The following is a 21,728-nucleotide window of genomic DNA, read 5'->3' on the forward strand; positions in this document are numbered from 1 at the left end:
TCGGGTCATGTGACTGGAGAAACATAGTAGCGCTCAGGCGCCCCCAGTGCCTAGCCTGAAGCCACCATCGCGTAAACCCAGAAAGGGTTTGGGCAGGAAAGTGAACTTGTTTGATAGTTTGAATATACTGTTATCATTTAGAGTAAAATCAATATACCATGTATCACAATTTGGATCATGCTAATTTCTGGATTAGAATGTTTTAACATACTCCTTAGTAGATTTGATTTCAATGAAAGCCATAAAAGCCATGAAAGAAGGATATGTGAGTAGTCATATAATTTCCGTAGTGCATTTTCGAACGGTGAAATTCAAATGATGCTAATACAATACATTTCTCAAATGTCTGTCCACTATTAAAATCAAAAATAAAAATTATATCGGATTCTGTGTAGTAACAATCACCAACCTGAACAAAAGAAAAGAACCAATAAAATTATATAAAGCAGATATATGCAACTATACATTATAAATTAACCCATTTTAAAACGTTCCCTCCATGCCCCTGATCAGCCCCGGATCACCTTGCTTGGAGAAGGATATCCCATGAGCCAATGCAGCGGTGAGCCATTGATCCCTGGCTCAACCTCCTCGATTTCTGATCTGGTCTTACTGCTGCCTGAAATCTTTGAAGAAGATGGGCGGGTTGAATTTGATGGGTCTCTTGACATTGTAGCCTTTTTCCTATCCTCACTGAATTCCCATGAACCATTCCTATCTGTTTCTGTAGAGTAATCCTTTTGAAAAGAACGATCTGAACATGAAACCGGGCCCGTTCGTGACCTGATTGATTTATCATAGTCTTCCACTTCACTGCTTGGAGGAGCAGCAATCGTTTCTTCTGGGTAATATTGACCAAGATGAGTTCCATTTGAAAGCGTGAATTTAAGTACCTTCGAACAAGCACCACATCTCAAACTATGGAATCTTTTCTTAAAAACAAGAAAGCTTTGAGGCAGCTGAAGAAGCTCCGAGCATCGATAACAAGTGATCCATGGAGACCCACCTGCAATTGGGCGGACATATATCTTCTTCTTTGGAGACCGTTTCTTGATTTCATTCCTGTGCCATTGATCATCAAGCGCAGAAAATTCAGATTCTGAATGGTGTTTAGGGGTCGACGCCCCAGAAAAATGTGGGCTGTAGTACGAGTTTTGCCCATAATGAGGCCCGCTATAGCACACGTGTTGGCGGGGAAGCTGTGCTGAGTATTGCCTGTCTTGTGGACGGCAATGGTTGCACAAGCTGGCGTCCCGTCGTCTATCAGTCACCGGTGCTTCGCCAGAAAACGCCATCCGCTGGCCAAATCTTCCCGAATGGTTCAAAACATGATTGTAGTATGAAGGAACTTGTTGAGTGTTTGACACATTTGTTCTTTCAAGCTGATCCTGCAGGTCTCGAACCATTTTTAAGAGCTCTATTCGCTCCATTTTAGGATTTTCGGGGATCATAGATGAAAGATTTCTAGGATACCCATGGAAGTCGTTCAAACTGTAAAATGACCGAACATCAGTTGATCGGTGCTCGCCTTTACCCACTCGTCCATTTGAAGGATGAAACTCGTTATGCCTGTTGAACCGATACCTGATTCCCGAATCAAAATGTGTGTCTCCTTTCAAACCATTATGCTTCTTTCGAGTGACTTGATCATCATTTCCATCAAAAGAAGATACACTGCCCTCGTATCCGTAGTAATTACCCGTGCCACCAAAACGTGCATTTTCCAACGTCTCTACAGAACTGATACGATCAAATCTTCGACGATGATGCAAATCTGCAGATTCATCTTCGGATAATATGTCATCTTCATCCAAATGCATCACTTTTTTCTGTCTTGTATCAAGCAACTTTTCTGCTATCAAACTCTTGAAGCTTGACTTCGAGCCGCCATCAGAATCCCTAATGAGTCTCCTGTTATTAGCAATACTGTCATGTGTTGGCTCTTCAACCTCAGAAAAAGACCTGTAATTTAAATAACTACTGCTGTCTTCAAAATCAGTCCCATTTCTACAGCTTTTAAACTCTTCATCATAATCGATTCTGTTATGAACCGTGGCTTCTGGTGATGACTCTGGATCGTCATGATACGAAAGCTCGTATGAGTTGTGAGGTTCATCATGATCACTCTTTTGATCTGGCTCTATAATCAATTTAACCAAGGTATGTTGAGTCAAGCTGCTACCAATTTCATGATCATCAGAAAATTGTTCCATTTTCTGTTTTTCCAGGGAATGCTGGAATCCAGGTGACATGGCATCAATGGCAACATTTTCTTGCTTCTTAGCTGCATCTTGATATTGATCTTGATCATGATTCATTTCTTGATCTTGGTCTTGAACCTGTTCTTGATTTATTCTATTGTGAACCACAGCTTCAGGAGATGACTCAGGGTCTTCATGACCCGAAAGTTCAGTGGAGCTACGAGGGTCATTATGAAATACGTTTCGATCTGATTCAACATTTGAATGAACCAGTAACTGTCGATTTGAGCTGCTGGAAGCTTCTTGATCATCAAAAGGTTGCTTCATTTTCCATTTTCCAGATGAATACTCTTCAGCTTCACTTGATGGTGCTTCAGCTGTACCATTTACCGCTTTCTCAGCTACATCTTGATATTCAGTTGAGCTGTGCAGATCACTATGGCCACTGTTTCGAACTGGTTCGTCAATAGAGTTAACCAAAACTTGTTGATTTGAGCTGCTGCCAGCTTCTTGATCATCAGATAGTTGCTCCATTTTCCGTTTTCCTGAAGAATCATCTTCAGGTTTTTTTGATGTTATATCAACTGTGTTGTTTTTTGGCTTTTTTGCTGCATCATCACATTAAAATAGAATTAAAGCAAACAAAAAAAACACACACATAATGTCATAAAAAACACAACTTATATCTCTAGAAAGTGTATACAAACCTTGAAGTATTGCACCACAGCCCCCACATTCGTACACTGGAATTCCTGGTGGCTCAGGTAGAACATTCCGACATTTAGGACAACGAACTAAGCGGGGTTTATTGTTATTCTTGCTAGTCATAGTTTATGAAATGTTCAAGACTTTTGATAACCCTGAAATTATATGAACAAAAGGTTTGTAAATAATGAATCAAATCAAGGAAATTCCAGAGTAACTGATTCTAAATGGATCCTCTAAATGGGTACCAAAAAACTCACTTCATAACATAATACTGTACTAAGGTAAGATTTTTAGAGTAATAGATGGAGATGCAATATTTTTAGGACTATATGCTATAAAGATACCTTTTTTCTTCTAATATCTATAGATGAAGATAGATGTATGATTGGAGATTGCCTAAAAAGTAATTATATGTATTTTGATCATCAAATAAGTTAATATTAACCTCAAACTGAACAAAAGTATCCCTTTTTTTTGAAAGATTTATAAGCATTTATATAGATACGAAAAAAAGTGTGATGGTAAGATGACAAATAAATCAGTAAAAGTCTCAATCAAAGTTATGAACTAGAGTTTGGTTGGAAGAAGACAAATATGGAGTTAAAACCTGAACTACAAAAATTACAGTCAAACATCTACAAAAAAAAAGAACTCAAATTTCTAATTTAAACCACAAAAACTTGACGAATATAATACAATCAGAATTCAGAACATGAAATACATAGATAACAAGGGAACAAAAAACTTGTGTTTGCTTAAAAATAGAAAGACCTAGTCGATTAAAAGTCTTCATTGACCCCCTAAAAAAGGTAAAAGATATTGAAGCTATGAAATTCAATCATGAAAAAAGAAGAACCCATTTCTGGAAACCAGGAACATAGTATATTCTTAGTTCTTACCCATTTTGTCAAAAGATCCAAAACCCACAAATCAAGATAACTGACTAGCTATACTAATATCCAAAATATAGTTTTTTATTTAAAAAAAAAGAAAAGAAATAGTCTGTGTGATTAGCTACAAGTTTAATATATATAATTATTCCAGGAAGTGTGTAAGTTAGAAGAGAAATTGTCAAAGATCCAATATTTAGTAGCATATAACCAATTTAAGAAGTGGGTGACTAAAACATATAACTAAAAACACAAAAGATATGATTTTTACGATTAAATTTTACATGTGAAACAATGTAATCAATTAGAATGCGTCTTTCATGAAAATAAAAAAGACAGCTTATCGGTTGGTTAGGATCTAAAGTTTACAAACAAAATATTGATATCAAAAACAGAGAAAAAAAATCAACAAATAGAACTAAAAAAAAGAAGATAACCTGAAAATTTTCTTCTTTTTTGAATAGAAAGGATGTTGATTACATGAACTCCATGATCATGTTGTGGGAAATATTTTGTATTTCGTTTGTTATTAAATTTCTCTCTCTAGAAAATGAAGTATTTGGTGGGTAGTTATTAATGAATGAAGAAGAAAAAGAAAATAAAGGGTGTGTGTTTAATTTGTATAATCGTAATTGAGAATGAAAGCTTCTTTGTGATAAGTCTTGTGCTGGACTGCTATGTGTTTTCCTCTTTCTCTCTCTAGAATTAAAAGTAAGAAAGAATTATATGAGAGAGAGAGAGACAAGATGATGATGAAGTCGGCGGTGAGATCATTTAAAGCTACATAAACTAGTTTTTGAGTTTTTTTTTCTTCTTTTTTCACTAATCCGGTAAGAAACAAGATTATATTTACTCTATCTAATGGATTCTTAATATTTTCATTGCTTAATAAAAACTTGAAAGCTTTTCCTGATGATATTGATAATAGAGTAACAAACTGTATATAAGAAGACTAGCCTTGTACCCGCGCGATACGGCGGGGTATAGGAAAAAAAACGCTGGTTAATTAGTGGTACTCGTGCGATTACCGGATCACCGTACCTATGGCTATGTGTGTTTTAGACGGCGGTGGCTATGTGTGTTTTAGAGGGAGGCGGTTTTGAAGGGATGTATGTGTGTGTTTTGTTATGGAGATGTATGAGTGTGTTTTTTGATATAATATGTGAGCAGCTTCAGGGGAAAAGAAGGGAGACAAATTAGACGTAAGGTTTTCTTGAGGGTATTTTCAATATTTCAGGATTAAAGTGTTTGGTGTTAGTGTAAATTAAAAAGGTAAAATGTGAAATTTAAAAGTAGATTGTTTAATTTGGACAGAAGTAGTTTGTTTATATAGGGAATATAGAAGATAGTGTGTCCATTCAAAAGACCAAAAAGTTGAAAACAATACTCAATGCAAGCTTTTATATATGTATAATCCAGAGAATTGTTGCATATTAAATGAAGATTAACACGTGACTTGAACTTCATTTAACAAACTTTATTGTGTCCAATGCAAGTTATCCAAATGCTTTAGACAAATTAATATGATAACAGTATAACACTGTTAAATTTAGCTACACATATATATTCACAAAGACGAAATCTTAAATGCTATTTAGGACTCTCTTATTACCTTATAATAAGGTTTTGTTTTTGTTATTGTTTTGAAAAAGGTCAATTTTAACGAAAATGCTATTGATTCATTTACATATGTGTAAATGAATAGAAGAAAATGATCGAGTGGCTGAGATTTGTCTTTTAACAACAACAAGACCCAATCTTTGGGCGGGTATGGGAGAGGTGAGATGTAGACAGTCTTATCTCTATTCAAAGGTAGAGAGACTGCTTCCAATAGGGACCTCCGGCCATAAAGTATTGAAAATCGAAGAGTGAATAAAGTTCAGTTACCGCATATGTCGTCCGAAAATAGCGTAAGACTGTATACCTGTCTGGTGGGTATCCCCGACAACATTAAGAGTAGGGAAAAGTATAACACAAGCTACTTAGATAACTTAAAGCATAAGATCAACAATACACATACAATAGCAACCATAATGAACAAATACAGTTTTAAAAGTGTTAGAGCACAATAACCATGCCTACATGCATAAAAAAGGAAGTAACTAAGAACTTATATAGCCTGATTGGTCCAAGGAAACTAACGGGTGGCAAGCAACCTATAAAACAAACAAACTTAGCCGCCTAGCTAAACTAATCCTAGTCATCTCCCATGCTCCCAATCCACTAAAACCAATCCTACTACTCTTATAATCTCTCATAATCTCTCATCGGTCATGTCTTCCAACAGACAAAGCAATTTGGGGCAGTCTAGAGTAACCTCCCCCTCTCGATTTTGGCTTACCTCTACTCAAGCCAAAACCATTACGAAGGTTACAGAGAACCAAAGTCTAAGTAAAAAGTCTACAAAACTTATTACAATATACCTTTCAGTTCCTTTTAAAATAAGTGGATTCAAATTATATTTCACCTATACAGAAAATAGTTATTTTTCACACCATCACTATACCCATTATATAATAACATAATAAAACCATATAATATCGTAATATGACATAATGAAATGTCTATTTTTTTTTCTTTACTTATAGTTAGCTTATTAGCTTGAAAGAAAATGATAACAATGGAATACTATAATCCAATCCAATACAAAGTAAATATAATTTCACAAAACATAGGCTATGATATTAGAATTATAATATATATGTGATGTATAATACATATACGATGCACTATGTTATAATCCAATATGATGCACTATAATTCATAAAATATAATATGATATGTTATGCTATTATAATATAATAAGATTATAGTTAATAAAAGTAAACAATGCTAGATTTTATCAAACTTCAAACTATCAATTAATATCAATGATATAATTATAAAAGTTTATTATTTTAAATCAAACACGATATAATAAAAGTAAAATTAAATTACAATTTAGTTAAATTCCATAAACCGGTGAAAATTACATAGACTTCAAGTTTACAATTTGATGTATGCAAAACTTACTATTTTACAAGGACAACAATCATCAATTTACTAGTTTTTATTATAAAAATAAAAGAAAATAAAAATAAAAAACGTTAAAAAAAGTTAAACAAAATTTATAGTGAAAAAAACTTAACCATTTTTTTAAAAAAAGGTAAAAATTACTTTTGTGTGAAAATGAAACCCATACAGTTTAAATGAAATCCTTAGTGTAAAATTGTAAGAGATCAAAATTTTTGGTGTAAAATAATTTTAAAAAAAATAAAATAAAATAAAAAGATTTGAAAAAGTTATATAAATTTGTGATGATAAAAATTTAACCGTTTTAATAGAAAAAGGTAAAAATTAATAGTATAAAAAACAATGAATAAAGTTACATAAATTTGTGGTGATAAAAATTTACAGTTTTAATAGAAAAAAGTAAAAAAAATAATAGTGTAAAAAATAATGAACATATAGATCCACCAAAATAAAATGAGAAAAAAAAAAAATATTATTCTTTGCCTGACTTACGAGATTTTATTTTTAATATATATATATATATATATATAATATAAGGGAAGAAATGAAGAACATTTTGTTTTACGTTACCTTGGTCCACAACAAAAGGCTTGGTTGTGCAACTTGTGTGTTTGTGTGGTTATTACTAAACTACATGGCATGCCATTATTGGATATGGTTTGCCGTGGTCATAAAGACTGTACCCCACCGTAAACCCAGACGTCAACGCCGCTGACTTTGACTTTCATTTCCTACAAGTTTGTTATCACAAAAATAGTTTGACGACCCGCTTACATATAATTTTCTTCTAATTATTATTATTGAAACTACTAACATATTAAGAGAGTACAAATTGCAAACTAAAAGTTACACCATTAATTCCAATCTAAATTTTGATATTTTGATTTTGCGATTATTTATAAGAGTGCTTTACGTTTTTTTTTATATATACGAGAGATAGTGCCCACGCATTGCGGCAGTGAGATGATGAGGGTGATAGGTAAAGTCATAGAATATGATAACCAAATGCATTAGCCATACGGGCTCCGTCCTTTGATTTAAAAATTCGTCGAAAGCATATCGAATGACATCTCTAATAAAAGAGCATGAAATCTTAAGAACAGTCATACAATTTTTATAATTTATCGATATACGATTTTTTAGATAAAAGATATTGAATGAATAGAGGAATAAAATGATTTATTGACAAGAGCGATAAAAATGAGTGGTTGAGATTTGAGTAGAGAGAAAAATGAATGGTTGAGATTTAAAAGTATTATAGGTATATTATATAAAGATGTTTAAATTAGTGAATAAAGAAGAGTAGTAATTTAGGTAGTTCAAATCATGAATTGAAAATTTAAAAAAAGGCAAAATGTTTTATAAGATAGTATTAGATATGTCTCTCAGGTTTGTGTTCTTATTGAAAGATCTTATAGTATTTCCATATCAATCAATCTGATGCAGGGATAATTAAGTTGATAACTTTGAGCTACGCCACTGTCATCTAGGAACAAACAAACTAGGGTGGAAAAAGGTTTGTGTTTCGGAATGCATATATAGGAGGTAAGATACACCATACAATAAAGCCTCAAAACTATACAAACTCTAAGGATGTTAAATTGAACTAACAGCTAGTAAAAGCAAGTATGATTATGACCTCAATAAGTGCTTCTCGCTAGGTTCGTCTCAAGATGACACATTGATGACATTCGAGACCTCAAACATGAGCATGACTACACATTGCAATCCAAATTAACAGGGTAGTTCATAAATGGGCATGTGTGAACTACATTTCCACTTAACCGGACCTATAAGCCATGTACATGACTTACAGAACAATTAATTGGTAACACCGAAAGGATGACAAATTAAGCAACAAACACGACACACACTGACATTGAAACATAACTATTGAGCAAAAGAAATATCTATCAACTTGGCTCTACTATATGTCTGCCTCCAAAAAAAGGCGTCTCCTTTGTATTATCCTACACTTCCGATCGAATCCTTACTTACTGAGTCATTTCGTTAAAGAAAGTGATATTCGTACTACCATAATTGATACTACTAAGCAATACCAGCTGGTACTAGGGATATGCATTGGTCCTGAGTCGGCAAAACCCGACCCGACCCGCGACCCGTGAAAGCATGAAAAATGGAGCTGTGACCCGGCCCATGAAGGTCCGGGTCAGGTTCGTAAGGGTCACGGGTTTCCTTCACAATTTTTCGGTTTTTGGCTTCACCTGACCCGACCTGTTTGACCCGTGACCTGTGAATGCACTAAAAACGTGACCCGTGACCCGGCCCGTTAGTGTTTCGGGCGGGTCGGTTCAAGTCAGTTTAGGGCGGGTCACGAGTTTCGGTCCAAATGCTCATTCTAGCTGGTAGAATATGCTGAAAAACTTGTATTTTTTAGTAAATTAATAAAAATTAATAGTATATATTATCCTTTCTCTTTCGTTAGTGCTTGTTAATTACTTTTTGGAACCAAAATTATATTAAAAGTTTGCAGAAAGCTTTAAGAATTAAATCGGTGGTCCAAGCCAGCCAATCGATAATTCGATATGCATGTTTTCGGCAGGTCCGTGAGACGTCCGTCTTGGCTCATCAAACACCAAAAGAAAGAAGTAAATGTAACATGCAACCGTATTACTGTCCGAAACGCAATACATGTAGGCCACATGGTGACCTGGCAGAAACCAGTGCTTCCCCACTGACATCATGCCATGTGGCATAATCCATGACAACTTCCTTTGCCCATGCTGAAGTCATCATATGCTTCTAGAACACGTTCTAGACAAATTGTCAAAAGCTTCTGTTGTTGTTTTGTTTTCACTTTAATGTACAACGTTTTTTTCACTTTATTCATATATTTGATTTTTGATTTGTTTTGAAAAAGATATAATTTTGAAAATTAACTTAAAATTCTTTTAAAATCATATCATGATGACATGTTAATTACACTAATTTTTTTCTTTTGATTTTACTACTTGTCATCATTTTATGATTAGACTGATTTTTAGGCTAATTATTTAGATATATTATCACTTCCTTTGTTTTTATATACTCCATTATATTAGTATAGTTTAAGAAATATATAAAGGGAAAGGGTACAAAAAGTTTCCAGTTTTTTTAATTTTAGCCAATTTTTTGCAGTCTAAAATGGTCGTGGAATTAAACATTTAGTTTCAACAATAAATTTTAGTTTTATTATAATGTTTGTAGGATATTGAATTGAAGTTGTCATCATATATTGATGAAGTAGCGATTTTACATACATTATAAATAGTAGTGCAATTATCCACACTTTTAATTAGTGTGAACAATTAATAAAAGTTTATCACATTTTTAAAAATCTACAATTTTAAAAATATGAAATTTTATTGAAGTAGAAATTTATTCACAATAAAAAAATATGTAATTTTAAAAATCTACAATTTTAGGCATGGACTTTTATATTTAATGTCATGCCACATTTGTTCACATTACGTATTACAGTTAGCGTGAACAAAATTTGTGTCACAAATTAAATATGAAAGTCCATACCTAAAATTGTGAATTTTTAAAAATTTTCACTTTTTAATATGGATAAATTTCTATACACCTTCAGTTCAATATAATGTTACACACATAAAAATGTAACAAATATTTATAATCTATTCATTCTAACTAAAAGCGTGGATTATATTGCACTATTATTAATTTGTAGTGATAGTCTTCGATGAGCATATATAAATACACATACATGCATGTTATGTTTTTTAAAATGTAACCTGCTACACAAGCTAATTAACGTGTCAGATTGTCATGTCAAACCTCTATATACTTTGATCAATAATTTACAAGATGCGCATGGTCATATAAAGTAATTTTGATTAAAAGAAAGAAACTAGTAATAACTTTTTAAAAAATAAAAACTAGATCATTATTGATATCCAGACGATAAACCTTTAATATGTGTAATAGAAATCTGATTTATTTATTAATAAAGCATATATATATGTGTGCGCATGAAGTAGTTATCAAAGAATATAGCGTTGTTTTGAATCCAAAAGTCAACAAATGGTGCGATTTATGGATTTTATTGAAAGGCTAGTTATATTCTATTAACTATATCATGTTTTTAGAATGGTAATTACAATCTACACATATATTTAATTATTAAACTAATGTCTACGTGACTGTCGTGACGCGACGTTGGTAACAACATGAGGTGGCGGCGGCAACGAGTGATGGTGGTGGTAGCGGCAAATAGCGTAAATTATTGATGTAAAGGTAATTTATGTAAAGTAGTTGTAGTATTTGTATCAATTTAAATGTTCATATTTGACTACTTAAAATGATTATTTTTTTAATTAACCAAATGACTATTTTGCGCCTAAAAGTAGTTACATGTAATTGTCATAAAAATAAAAATGACAATATTTTGTTGTTAGTCATGATTAAGGGTTCCATCATAAATCAACAATTTAATTTTGAAATTCAATTTCTAAAGTGGTACAAATAAAAAAAATAGGGCTAATTGTCTGGAAAAGTATTTTCAACTTTGACATTTTTGCTTTTGTAAGGCTTCAACAAAAAAAAAAGTTCTATTTAATGGAAGGAAACCGTCTAAAATTTCTTTAATTTTAAACACTTATTAACAAGATAGAGGAATAATTTTGTAAATAAATTTAGAAAAGTGGGGGCCATGGTACCCCTCTCGCACCGACTTGGCTCCACCCCTAAAACAAAGAATACTCGACTAGAATTATATATGAGATATATGTTTCTTAAATGGTGTGGTATAAAGTGCTCTATAATACTTGGATATCAAAGTATAAAGCTAGAACATATTGCATATGCATGTACTATGCAAGCAAGAGTGCAAGACCGGGGACTTGGTCTACAATGACCATTTCAAAAATTCTTTGACTTAATACGTAAGACTAGGAAAGAGTCAGCTTACCTTCAAAGGTAATACATATATACAAATAGAAAAGAATTATGTTGACATATAGAAAATATTTTAGACCTTGGCAAGTCCTATGTCAACGTCACATTCGGTAATTATAAGTCGTTAAAGGTAATCTTATGTTAGGCTAAAGAAACTAAGAAATAACCAGATATTGATTGCCCATAAATGGATGCAAAACTCATGTAAATTGTCAAAGGCTTACCAATGAGTATATGTGATGGAAGCATATATATAGGTAAGTAAAAACAATAGCTTTATCGGCTCAGAAACTTAAAACTATCAACACTTTGGCACATGACGGATCGTGTACCAACAAGTGCTTGACAAAGTTCTTTGTAATGTATCTAGACATGTATTGTTCTAGTTACAAATGAGGATAGCTGCCTTATAACTTCATTTTTTTTTTATCCTTTACACTATTAGATACAATATGTCAATATGATATAGCTTCCCTTTGCTTACCCACCTCCGTTTCAGATTCAACCCGCTTTCTGCTGAAGTTAAATTGTAAGTTTTGAACTGAAACCAAACAGGTCTTTAGCTATTGAGTTGTACTGTTGTGAAAAGTGAAAACGATTCTCAGGTCCATTCCCCCCCCCCCCCCCCCCCCCCCCCCCCCCCACACACACACCCTAGCATTAATGCCATCTTTTTAAAACATCAAAGCGACCAATTTCTTATTCAAATCATTAACTGAATCAAATTTTCCTTTTAGAGCCTCATTTAGCTTGCGAAGTAAAACTGTTCTATTATACTTTCGGCTAATGTGTACTCTTTGGTTGATAAATTTTAGATGCAAATTGTTTGATGTGCATATTTAATTCTATTTTGGGCGTCTTTAAGAAATTCAATTGTATAAAATAAATTTCTTTTAGAACAAAGCAATGACTGAAATAAGACAATGTGGACTTGGCTTATAGCCATGGATGGTGATGTCATTAGTGTTACTTAGTTTAATATTTTTCATTTCTAAGATCTATGAAAAGGTTTATGAGGATGCAAGATTAACATGTACAATCAAAACTGACCACAACACCTAGCATATTCAATGTCATTCAAGAATCCAAGAACCCCATTATCAGCTAAAACTCCGTTTTGAGCAACTAAAACTCCCTTTTGAGCATCAACAACGGATGGAAACTAAAACGTAATTACAAGACAACATGATCAACCCACATCGATTATATGGGATTCAAGATTATAGTTTTCAATGTCTAGATCATTTACCCATTTAAGAAAAAGCATGTCTACAAAGCTTCTAAAATTGCATGTCCCAGGCCAATCACATTCACTTACTCTGAGGTTGATTTATCTTATGGCGTAAAACAGTACAGGCAAAAAAAAAAACCCCAAAGATGTGGTTTTCATTTTAGGCATAATAAACTGTTTTGAAATTTATAAAAGAGACAATACTAAAATAATCATGTAAATTGGCACAGTATTGCCAATGAGCATGATGTGAATGTTTATATCTAAAAAAGAGAGGTTTGTATGTAATCAAAGCAAAGAACTACCAAACTTGTAGACACATCGCAGGGTTTGTGAAATCAAGATGTCAAAACAGCACGCCTTTTGTTGCCAACGAATGCTTGACGAAGCTCTTTGTATCCAGACATGTAATGTTCAAGGGAGAAAGATAGCTGCCTTATAGCCTCCCTTTTCTCTTCCGCTCTGTCGGAAATAACTTCCCTTTGCCTATCCACCTCTCTTTCCAAGTCCGCCACTTTCAATGTTAGTTCATCTGTGACTTTCTGTGCATTATCAAATGATGAAAGTACCTGCACATGTTCAGTCTGTAGTGCATTCAAACAGGTCTCCAGTTCTTGAATGACATTCCCCTGATGACACTTCTCAGCTTGAAGTGTATCCAGCTGAGCCTTAACTCCATCTTTCTCTAACATCAACGCATCCATCTTTTTATTCAAATATTCAACTAACTGGCACTTTTCTTCTACTTCCATTCTTAACCTTCTAATATCAGCATTCAAGCTATCCTCTTTCGCCTCATGTGTGCTTTTCAGTAGTGAAATTTCAGACATGAAATGGTCAATTTTTGTATCTAATTCTGAAATTTGATCATCACGTACTGATATATCAACTACAAATGAATATACCTCCTCTTGCAATCCAAGATTCTTGTCTTTCTCGGAATCAAGCTGCTTCTGTAACAAGGCTATTTCTTGCTGACTCAACCCAAGTTGACCTTGCAACCAATGAGTTTGTTCAAATATTTTGCTAGACAGTTCCTGCTTTAGTTTTGAGATATTATCTTCTGCTGCTAATAGTTTCTCTCTGGATGCCTCCAATTCTTCTCCCATTGATTTATTTCGATAATTAGAGTCATAAATCACAAATTCAAGGTCATCCACCTGTTTCTGCAGCTCAATTACCTTAGCTTTCTCAACTTCAAGATGGCTATTCTGAATTTCAAATTCTGTTTCACTTTCTTGGATCTTGTGCTTCAACTTAGCATTCTCGTCTTCAAGATGGGTATTCTGAATTTCAAAATCTGATTCACTTTCTTGAATTTTTTGCTTCAACTTAGTATTCTCGTCTTCTAAAATCTGAAGTTTTTTGTTCAAACTAGCGACCTCTTCTTCCAAACAAGAAATCTTTGAAAGCAAGACATCAGGGACCTTAGTTTCTTTCGCCTTCATCGCATCATCATTGACTGGTGAAATCAGTAGCTTGTTAATAGACATGAAAGATTCTGAATCGGAATCTGATGATAATGAGAAGGAAGACTCTGAACCTTCAATTTTATATATAGAGGAGCCACCGCCTCCTGAGCTCATCACATCAAAACCGATAGGTGTCTTAAACTTGCGTGTATTACTCATTTGATCAGGGGTAAACATCTGAGTAACTTGAGGAGAGCTTGAATCACACGGATCAAGATTCTGGTTTTTGATCAGAGATGGACAGTTCCTACTAACTTCTCCAATCAGATGAACATGTTGATCAGCCAACAAACCATGCATTCGTGACAATTCAGTGACATGTGTTTTCAATTCAGATTTCTTTTCATCATATATTTCAGAAGTCATATCAGGGAAACTTCCATCCTTTTCTATAAGCACAAGGATTTCTTTGATACACTGCTGAAACCCTGCTTTCCAAAAGCAATAAGCCCGATCAGTGTATGGAATAATATGTACAAGATATGAAGTCCAAAAAACAAAATTAAGCTTAAATTAATATATTAATGGAAATGTACAAGAAATGAAGTAAATTATCAAGCAATCAAACCCTAGAGAAGTAATTCATATATTGTGATGGCTCTCACAGATTTATATTTATATATGTGTGGAATAAGGAACTCACCTTCAACATTTTCGGCAAGACATACAGAAATTTCAGGACTAATCTGATGACCATTCTCCCCAAGGGACTGCGACTTGGATTCAACGACCTCCATGTAAACAAATCAACTTGCCTGCAACACTAACAATGTTAAGACAATGTAACTAAATACAATATCGGTTCAATCGTTCAGTAATAGCTTGTAACACTAGCAAGGTAACAAACAGCCAACAGTCAACACGAAAGAGTCTTTATATATAGTCAATCTACACTTACGGATATACATACTACAACAAATAACTCAAATATCCAAACTTTTTAGGCATATCTTCACTCTTAAATGATTGTACATTGAAAATAACGAGAGCAACCACTATCGGTAGATATATACATAAATAACAAATGAAAACGAAACAGCATGTTAAAAATCCAACACTTTGAAATGAATCTTCAAATTCGAGCATGTTGGTTTAGACTTTAGATCATTATATGCAAATACAGTTTAAATACAATTAGAAAAAGCAGTATAATCTAACTTAAAACTTAGAAGTATGGTGGTGTTTGGAATTTCTTATTTTTCTGATTTTTTTAAGCAGGGAATATTATTGTTATAACTTATAAGTGATAGTATGGATTTTTCATTTTCACCGCGGAACAATATTTGAATATTAGATACAGATACACATACTAATTTAAACTAACGATTACATGATTTCAGATCTCAAACAAATGAGAATAATAAAGATCAAACCGCTGATGAATCATATCTAAACAACATAATATTTGATTAACGAAAACATAGAATCATAACCAAATATTAAATAAGAAATTAAACCAAAATTAAATTAGAAACTGATATTTATAAACTAACCTTATTACACGAAAACTGAGAGTGATTAGAAAAAAAATTGATAAGTGCCAAATGATATGATCAAACCAACTTTTGTGAGTGTGTGTGTGTTTTACAGAGTGAGAGAGTGTGTGTATCAAGACAAGGATAAATGGGTTAGATAGAGGCTCCGAACACCAAGATAATTACGGAATTTAGGGACCCGATGTTACCCGCCTTTTGCCCGTTCAATTGTTTGTTGACGATATTGTCCTTTCTTTTTCAAATTTTTTTAATTGATTTGGGAAGAACGTTGAGGGGTGTTTATGGTACTTTGTTTGCATTTGAAGTTTCATGTGAGTAGGGACAGCTATTAGACAGCAATTATTGGAAGGCCCACATGTGATTTGGGCCGCTCAATGCGTTTCTTTTTTTCAAAATTTTGGAATTTGTAAAGCGGGAATGCATATTTGGTTATTAATTTTTCAGATATAGATTTTTGAAATTGATTAATTTTCCTATTTTGAATTCATGGATTTATATTTCAAAGATTTTGCAAATGAATATAGAAAATCGTAATGAACTTTTTATGCTTCTTTATGATTCCTGTTATTTTTCTTTAATTTTTAGCATTTGGAAAATAAAAAATATCTTTCTTTTTTTCTTTATTTACTAATTTAAACAACTTCACATAATCTATTGATGATGTATCATCTCTAATACTCATTATACTTGATTAATAATCATGAGTAAAGACTGAGAAAGTCTCCCACCGCCTAATGCTCATTATATTTGTTCAATAATCATGAGTAAAGGCTGAGAAAGGCTCCCACCGCCTAATGCTCGTTATACTTGTTCAATAATCATGAGTAAAGGCTTAGAAAGGCTCCTGCCACCTAATGCCTATCGCTTGAAGCCATGTTAATTCATAAGCCTCAAACATACCTGGCAACGCCTACAAAAGGCTACGGCATGTATTATGCTAGGAGCGTACAACATATGACGTATGGCCGCACATGTGGTCCAAAACCACATAACCAGACAACCGTACCTATTCAGAAGTTCTTATGCTAGAGTCCACACTGAATAACGTTTAGCCAGCCGTTAACGTTACCGTTTGGGACCAGCTTCTGGATCTTTCTTGCCTACTCTATAAATACCCTCAAACAACCAGCTTGTAGTCTCTAATGAAAAACACACACACAAACCCGTGAAGCAACTTTGATACTTCACACCAGTTGGGAACCGCCAACAAGCCTTAATCCTTTATTCACATTTTCTCGATATAAATTTACCCTAACTAATTTAAGTGTAACTTTACCCTTAAACATCTATATACACTATTTAATAAAGCAAATTACTTTTTTTGTTTAACTTTCAATCTTTGAAAACCAAAAATACTCATCTTTTTTTATTTACTAATTTAAACATCTAACATACTTATAATATTTTTAATAAAATAATTTACAATATATATTTCAACTCTTAAAATAACTACACTATTACCTTTAACATTAAATACTTTACATTCACCACCGTCACTGCCCCCAAAACGGCTACCAACATTAACGCCGCCACCTATCGCCACCACCACCACTACACCGCCGTTATTGCATTGTGCGGGCTTAAATCTACTATAGGTGAAGGGTGAAGTTTATTTGTTAAAATTGACAAGTCAACAACAATTCACACGACAACACAGGTATAGTTAAAAAGTTTGCGAAAAGAACCAAAATTTAGGATCTACTTGCTAAACTTTGCCATGTGAATGGGTTGCCGGAATACATTAATGTTATAGTGTTGCTGAAATTTGGTGCTAAAATACATTGGTTCAGAAAAACCAAGGGTTGGGAAGTTGAACGTCAGATACGCCATGCTTGCCAACCCGAAGGTTCACACCGCCAGGATACGTCCCAAATCATCATCGCCAATGCAAAAAATATTCAGCAACCTAACATGTTCAACGATATCATCGCATCAACCTATTAGTTTCTCGGCTAAATATTGGTTAGAATGAAACAAAAATGACAACAATATTACGAAATGAAAATGCCGGCAACGCTACCGTTAAAATAAACTACCTAGCTAATCAAAATTAAGTAATTATCAACAATATCAAGTAAAATACGCATCAAATATATAAATATCAACCATATACAACAATAATAAGCAACCACCCCAAAAAGATTCACCAAAAAACACAGAAAGTGGCCGATGATGAAAGAAACCCTTAAACAAAAAGCGGACACATGAAACCCCCCCCAAAAGGGAGAAAACATCTAAACCACCAAACGTGACGGCCTTGAAAACCCACTAAATGGAAAAGACAAGACTCGCCGAAAAAATCAGGGGGTTTTAGATCTCACGGGAATAAGGGTGAATATTCGAGAGCATCAGCGAGTGGTTTCATTTCAGACAATATAAAGCTAATAAAATCACAATAGAAACTTTGAAATCGGAAACCCCCATTAAAAAAAGTTAGGTTTATGAGAAGCATGCAGTGGACCACGTAAAAATTTTTGTTTTTTCACACACCACACTTTCCAACGTAAACATTGATCGGTCCCTTGGGGCCGATTTATATAACCAAAACCGAGTGACACTTTTTGTCGAAAAGTAAGGGATGAAGAAACTGCTAACCGATAAATGAACCCGAAAAATAAAACTGATCACATTCTTCACCCTTAAATACTACTCGTATATATAAAACATGAAAATTTGATATCAATAAAGGTCTAACTTTCGTTATAAAGTTCTTTAGGTCGTCAAACCGAACTCAAAATTTAACATAAACTTCTTATTAGTTGAGTTTGAGCCAAGTCTAGCTTGACTAATTGATTGTACTGAATGCATATATTACTATGCATAACGTTACGCGTTGTTTATCTCAAAGAATTGGTATCAAATATTTCTAACAAAATTTATTTATAAAACCCAATCTAAGTATCAAATTATATTTTATTTGCCTAAATTTAAATACATAACTATCTTTCATCATCATAGACCACCATAAGAAATCACACATGTTATGTGAAAAAAAGAGAGTATAATTTGTTTTAATCTTGAACTAAATATTGTAAGACGGAAATCTATAGGCATTTCCATATAGAGTTTCCTTATTTTGAGAATCATTTTTTTAAAGATCTTTGATAACTCTTAATTTATATATTTGTTCACATGTTTTTTTGTTCATTCACATGTGAAATGATATAAAAATATATGTTGAAGAAGAAATTTTTTTTAAAAACCTTCAAAATAGCTTTTCGTGAACTTGTGAATGAATTTGTTCACGTTTTTTGTTCACATGTGACAAACGATTATATATAAGGTTTTGAATTTTTTTTTTTTTTGCAATATATGTATTTATGACGCTTTACATGTGAATGAAAAAAAAAACATGTGATCCAATATAAAATTTAGGAATTTTTATGATTCTTATAAAAAAATGTGTTCTCGTAATAAGGTTCTTTTTATATAATACTCCAAGGATAAATAATGAAAGAAATGTCTGTTTCGCCATTTCACGTATGAGTTATGACATATGCGATTTAAAATAGCAACTTATATGACCAAGCCCGAGACATGAAGAGTGGTATAAGGCCATGAAGCCCAAATAGAAATTTTTTTTTAATGAGGCTTACCCCAACATGCATTATTGCCATCCAAATTATTATTATTTTTTTTAAGACAATAATTATATAAAACTAATAGGTAATTACAAAGTAAAACTCTACGAATCAAAAAGTTGCAAGTAGCAACCACTTGGCCGTAAGTTAGAAATACCAATAAAACATGAAACAACTAACACATAAACACTCTACCCAAATCTAAAACAAAAGCTAATGACAACATATAAATGACAACATTATATATTGCCAACCAAATTATGACCATACCTTCCACCTCCGGGCCTAGTTTTGAAATTTTTCTTTCGCCGAGTAACGAAATTAGGGACAGTGGGACACCTCATTATATAAATGACAACATTTTAAAAGCAAAATCCTACAAAGTTGTCATTGTAAGGAGTCGAATTCAAAACTTCAAATAAACTAGAGATACATCAACTAGTTGGACTATTATAGGTTTGAATTACTTTTGATTTATATGTGTTAATTTGTATGAGAGGGGTAACCGTGCAATGCGGCGACAGAGTGTCAATGACGGGTGATGGTGAAATTAACGGTGTGTGAAAATGTTTGGTTTTATGTAAGAGTGTTTTAAGATTTAGGATATATGTGTTAAAAGGTTATGGGTAAAAAAGGTAATTCAAACGGTGAATTGTTTAAAGTGGAAAAAAAATGGTCTTTCTTTATATTAGACGGTATAGATATGAATTAACAAAAGTAAGTGTAATTAATTTTTTTTTTTATGTATATAAATACGACACTGAAGATTTTGGAGACAAACGAAGGTGATAAAACCACAGTTTGATAGTGGCAATCCAAAACACTAAAATCCACACGCAAGCATACAACCACATAATACACTTGTAAAAATTGGCCCATGCCTTTTCCTAACCACTCTCTGCCAGAATCGCACCATGGCTGTATGAAAAGCGGATCACCGATCACGTATAGTAGATATACTATACTATGTCTATCACTTCACTATATATAATATAAGATGATTTATATTTATGAATTATCCATGTTATTTATGTGCTAGCAGAATGCCCGTACGATAAGGTAATTATAATGGTAGCGGCAGAGATAACGACGGTGTGGTGGCGGTGGTGAGTAATAAGTTATTGATGCAAATTTTATCGACATAAAAGAAGTTAATGTACTTATTAGAAGTAAACGTGTAGCTATTTGTAATTTATATTCATTAAGGGCAGAGCCCCCCACCAGTCATGAAATATCATATTATGAAACCGATATCAAGACGCTAAATACTAGATCACCCAAAGGTAATTTGACTTGAAGTTTATAATAAATTAAAAATAATGTAAAACGCGAAAATTAACTTATACATTGGTGCGAGTCTCTACTAATTAATTAAGAATGGTAATTATTTCAAATTTTTTTATATGTTCGCATGTGTCCGTACGTAGATTTCCGTGCAAATATCGAAGTCGGTGGTAAATACTTAGACTAGGGGTGTTGAACGACGGCGACCTTTACGTGCGCAGGTTGAAATTGATTGTCTATTACTTACATGTTGAGACGTTCTACATCCGTGTGCGTGGCTTCGTCCACCACACCAATCTATCTACATGTTGGTCTGTAAAATTTATTAACCCAATTTAATTACATGATTAGAAATAAGTGGTTTATTTTAAAATAAGTTAAGGTGCATTTATCTTATCGAAATTCTTATCTAATTACATTTATATAAACTAATTTTAGTTAGATATGTTTTTTACATTTTAAATAAGTTTTAATAACTGGCCGGATGTCATGTTTTTTTCACAAGAGTTATGAGATTTGAAACTTTTTCTGGTATGATATAAAAATTTTTGTCGGGAATGATCATGATAATTAATATCTTGATTAGACGCATACATTAAAAATAAATACTCGTTATTTTTGAAAAACCCGATAAGAAAAACCTTGTATGTTTAATTAACCGTTTGTTGATCATTGATTGCAGATAAGAAAAACCTTGTATGGTTTGTATTAAAAATTTCTCCAAATTATATACTCTTAATAGTACAAGTCAAATTAATTAAGCAATAACATGAATGTTATATAAACTTTTATTAAGGTACGTATTAGACGTTATAGATTAATTAAGTTATACATACTCGGAGCGGATCTTCACTTACCCCACGTTTTACTTTACGTAATACCATCAAAAGTTATATGAAAAAGAAAGTAGACTATATATATAATATAAAATTATAA

The 21,728-nt window shown here is 33.0% G+C and overlaps 2 protein-coding genes across 5 annotated transcripts; both read right to left on the reverse strand.

Moving 5' to 3' along the window:
* Positions 1-270: 270 nt before the first annotated feature.
* Positions 271-4,526, reverse strand: LOC122605837 (protein ENHANCED DISEASE RESISTANCE 4). Its single transcript, XM_043778793.1, has 3 exons — positions 4,237-4,526; positions 2,909-3,061; positions 271-2,809 (listed from the first exon to the last, which is right to left on the reverse strand). The coding sequence occupies exons 2-3, from the start codon at positions 3,027-3,029 to the stop codon at positions 510-512; spliced, it is 2,421 nt and encodes an 806-aa protein (XP_043634728.1). The 5' UTR covers positions 3,030-3,061; positions 4,237-4,526; the 3' UTR covers positions 271-509.
* Positions 4,527-13,061: 8,535 nt separating this feature from the next.
* On the reverse strand, positions 13,062-16,043 carry LOC122604040 (protein NETWORKED 4B-like). 4 transcript variants are annotated; one of them, XM_043776933.1, is made up of 4 exons: positions 15,925-16,043; positions 15,075-15,186; positions 14,503-14,862; positions 13,062-14,421 (listed from the first exon to the last, which is right to left on the reverse strand). In XM_043776933.1, the coding sequence occupies exons 2-4, from the start codon at positions 15,166-15,168 to the stop codon at positions 13,298-13,300; spliced, it is 1,578 nt and encodes a 525-aa protein (XP_043632868.1). In that variant the 5' UTR covers positions 15,169-15,186; positions 15,925-16,043; the 3' UTR covers positions 13,062-13,297. The 4 variants fall into 4 exon arrangements, with proteins under 4 accessions (XP_043632868.1, XP_043632865.1, XP_043632866.1 ...); XM_043776930.1 differs by having other exon boundaries at positions 13,062-14,862; XM_043776931.1 differs by having other exon boundaries at positions 13,062-14,862; positions 15,075-15,194.
* Positions 16,044-21,728: the final 5,685 nt, after the last annotated feature.

This window comes from Erigeron canadensis, chromosome 6, assembly GCF_010389155.1.
Source record: "Erigeron canadensis isolate Cc75 chromosome 6, C_canadensis_v1, whole genome shotgun sequence".
NCBI classification, from domain to species: domain Eukaryota; kingdom Viridiplantae; phylum Streptophyta; class Magnoliopsida; order Asterales; family Asteraceae; genus Erigeron; species Erigeron canadensis.

Excerpts from the sequence above, each read along its gene's own strand:
- LOC122605837 (XM_043778793.1), bottom strand. The coding sequence starts at position 3,029 with ATGACTAGCAAGAATAACAATAAACCCCGCTTAGTTCGTTGTCCTAAA. Across the intron at positions 2,810-2,908 it reads CTGTGGTGCAATACTTCAAG|CAAAAAAGCCAAAAAACAAC; the intron begins GTTTGTATACAC and ends GTGATGATGCAG.
- LOC122604040 (XM_043776930.1), bottom strand. The coding sequence starts at position 15,168 with ATGGAGGTCGTTGAATCCAAGTCGCAGTCCCTTGGGGAGAATGGTCAT. Across the intron at positions 14,863-15,074 it reads TCTTGCCGAAAATGTTGAAG|CAGGGTTTCAGCAGTGTATC; the intron begins GTGAGTTCCTTA and ends GCTTTTGGAAAG.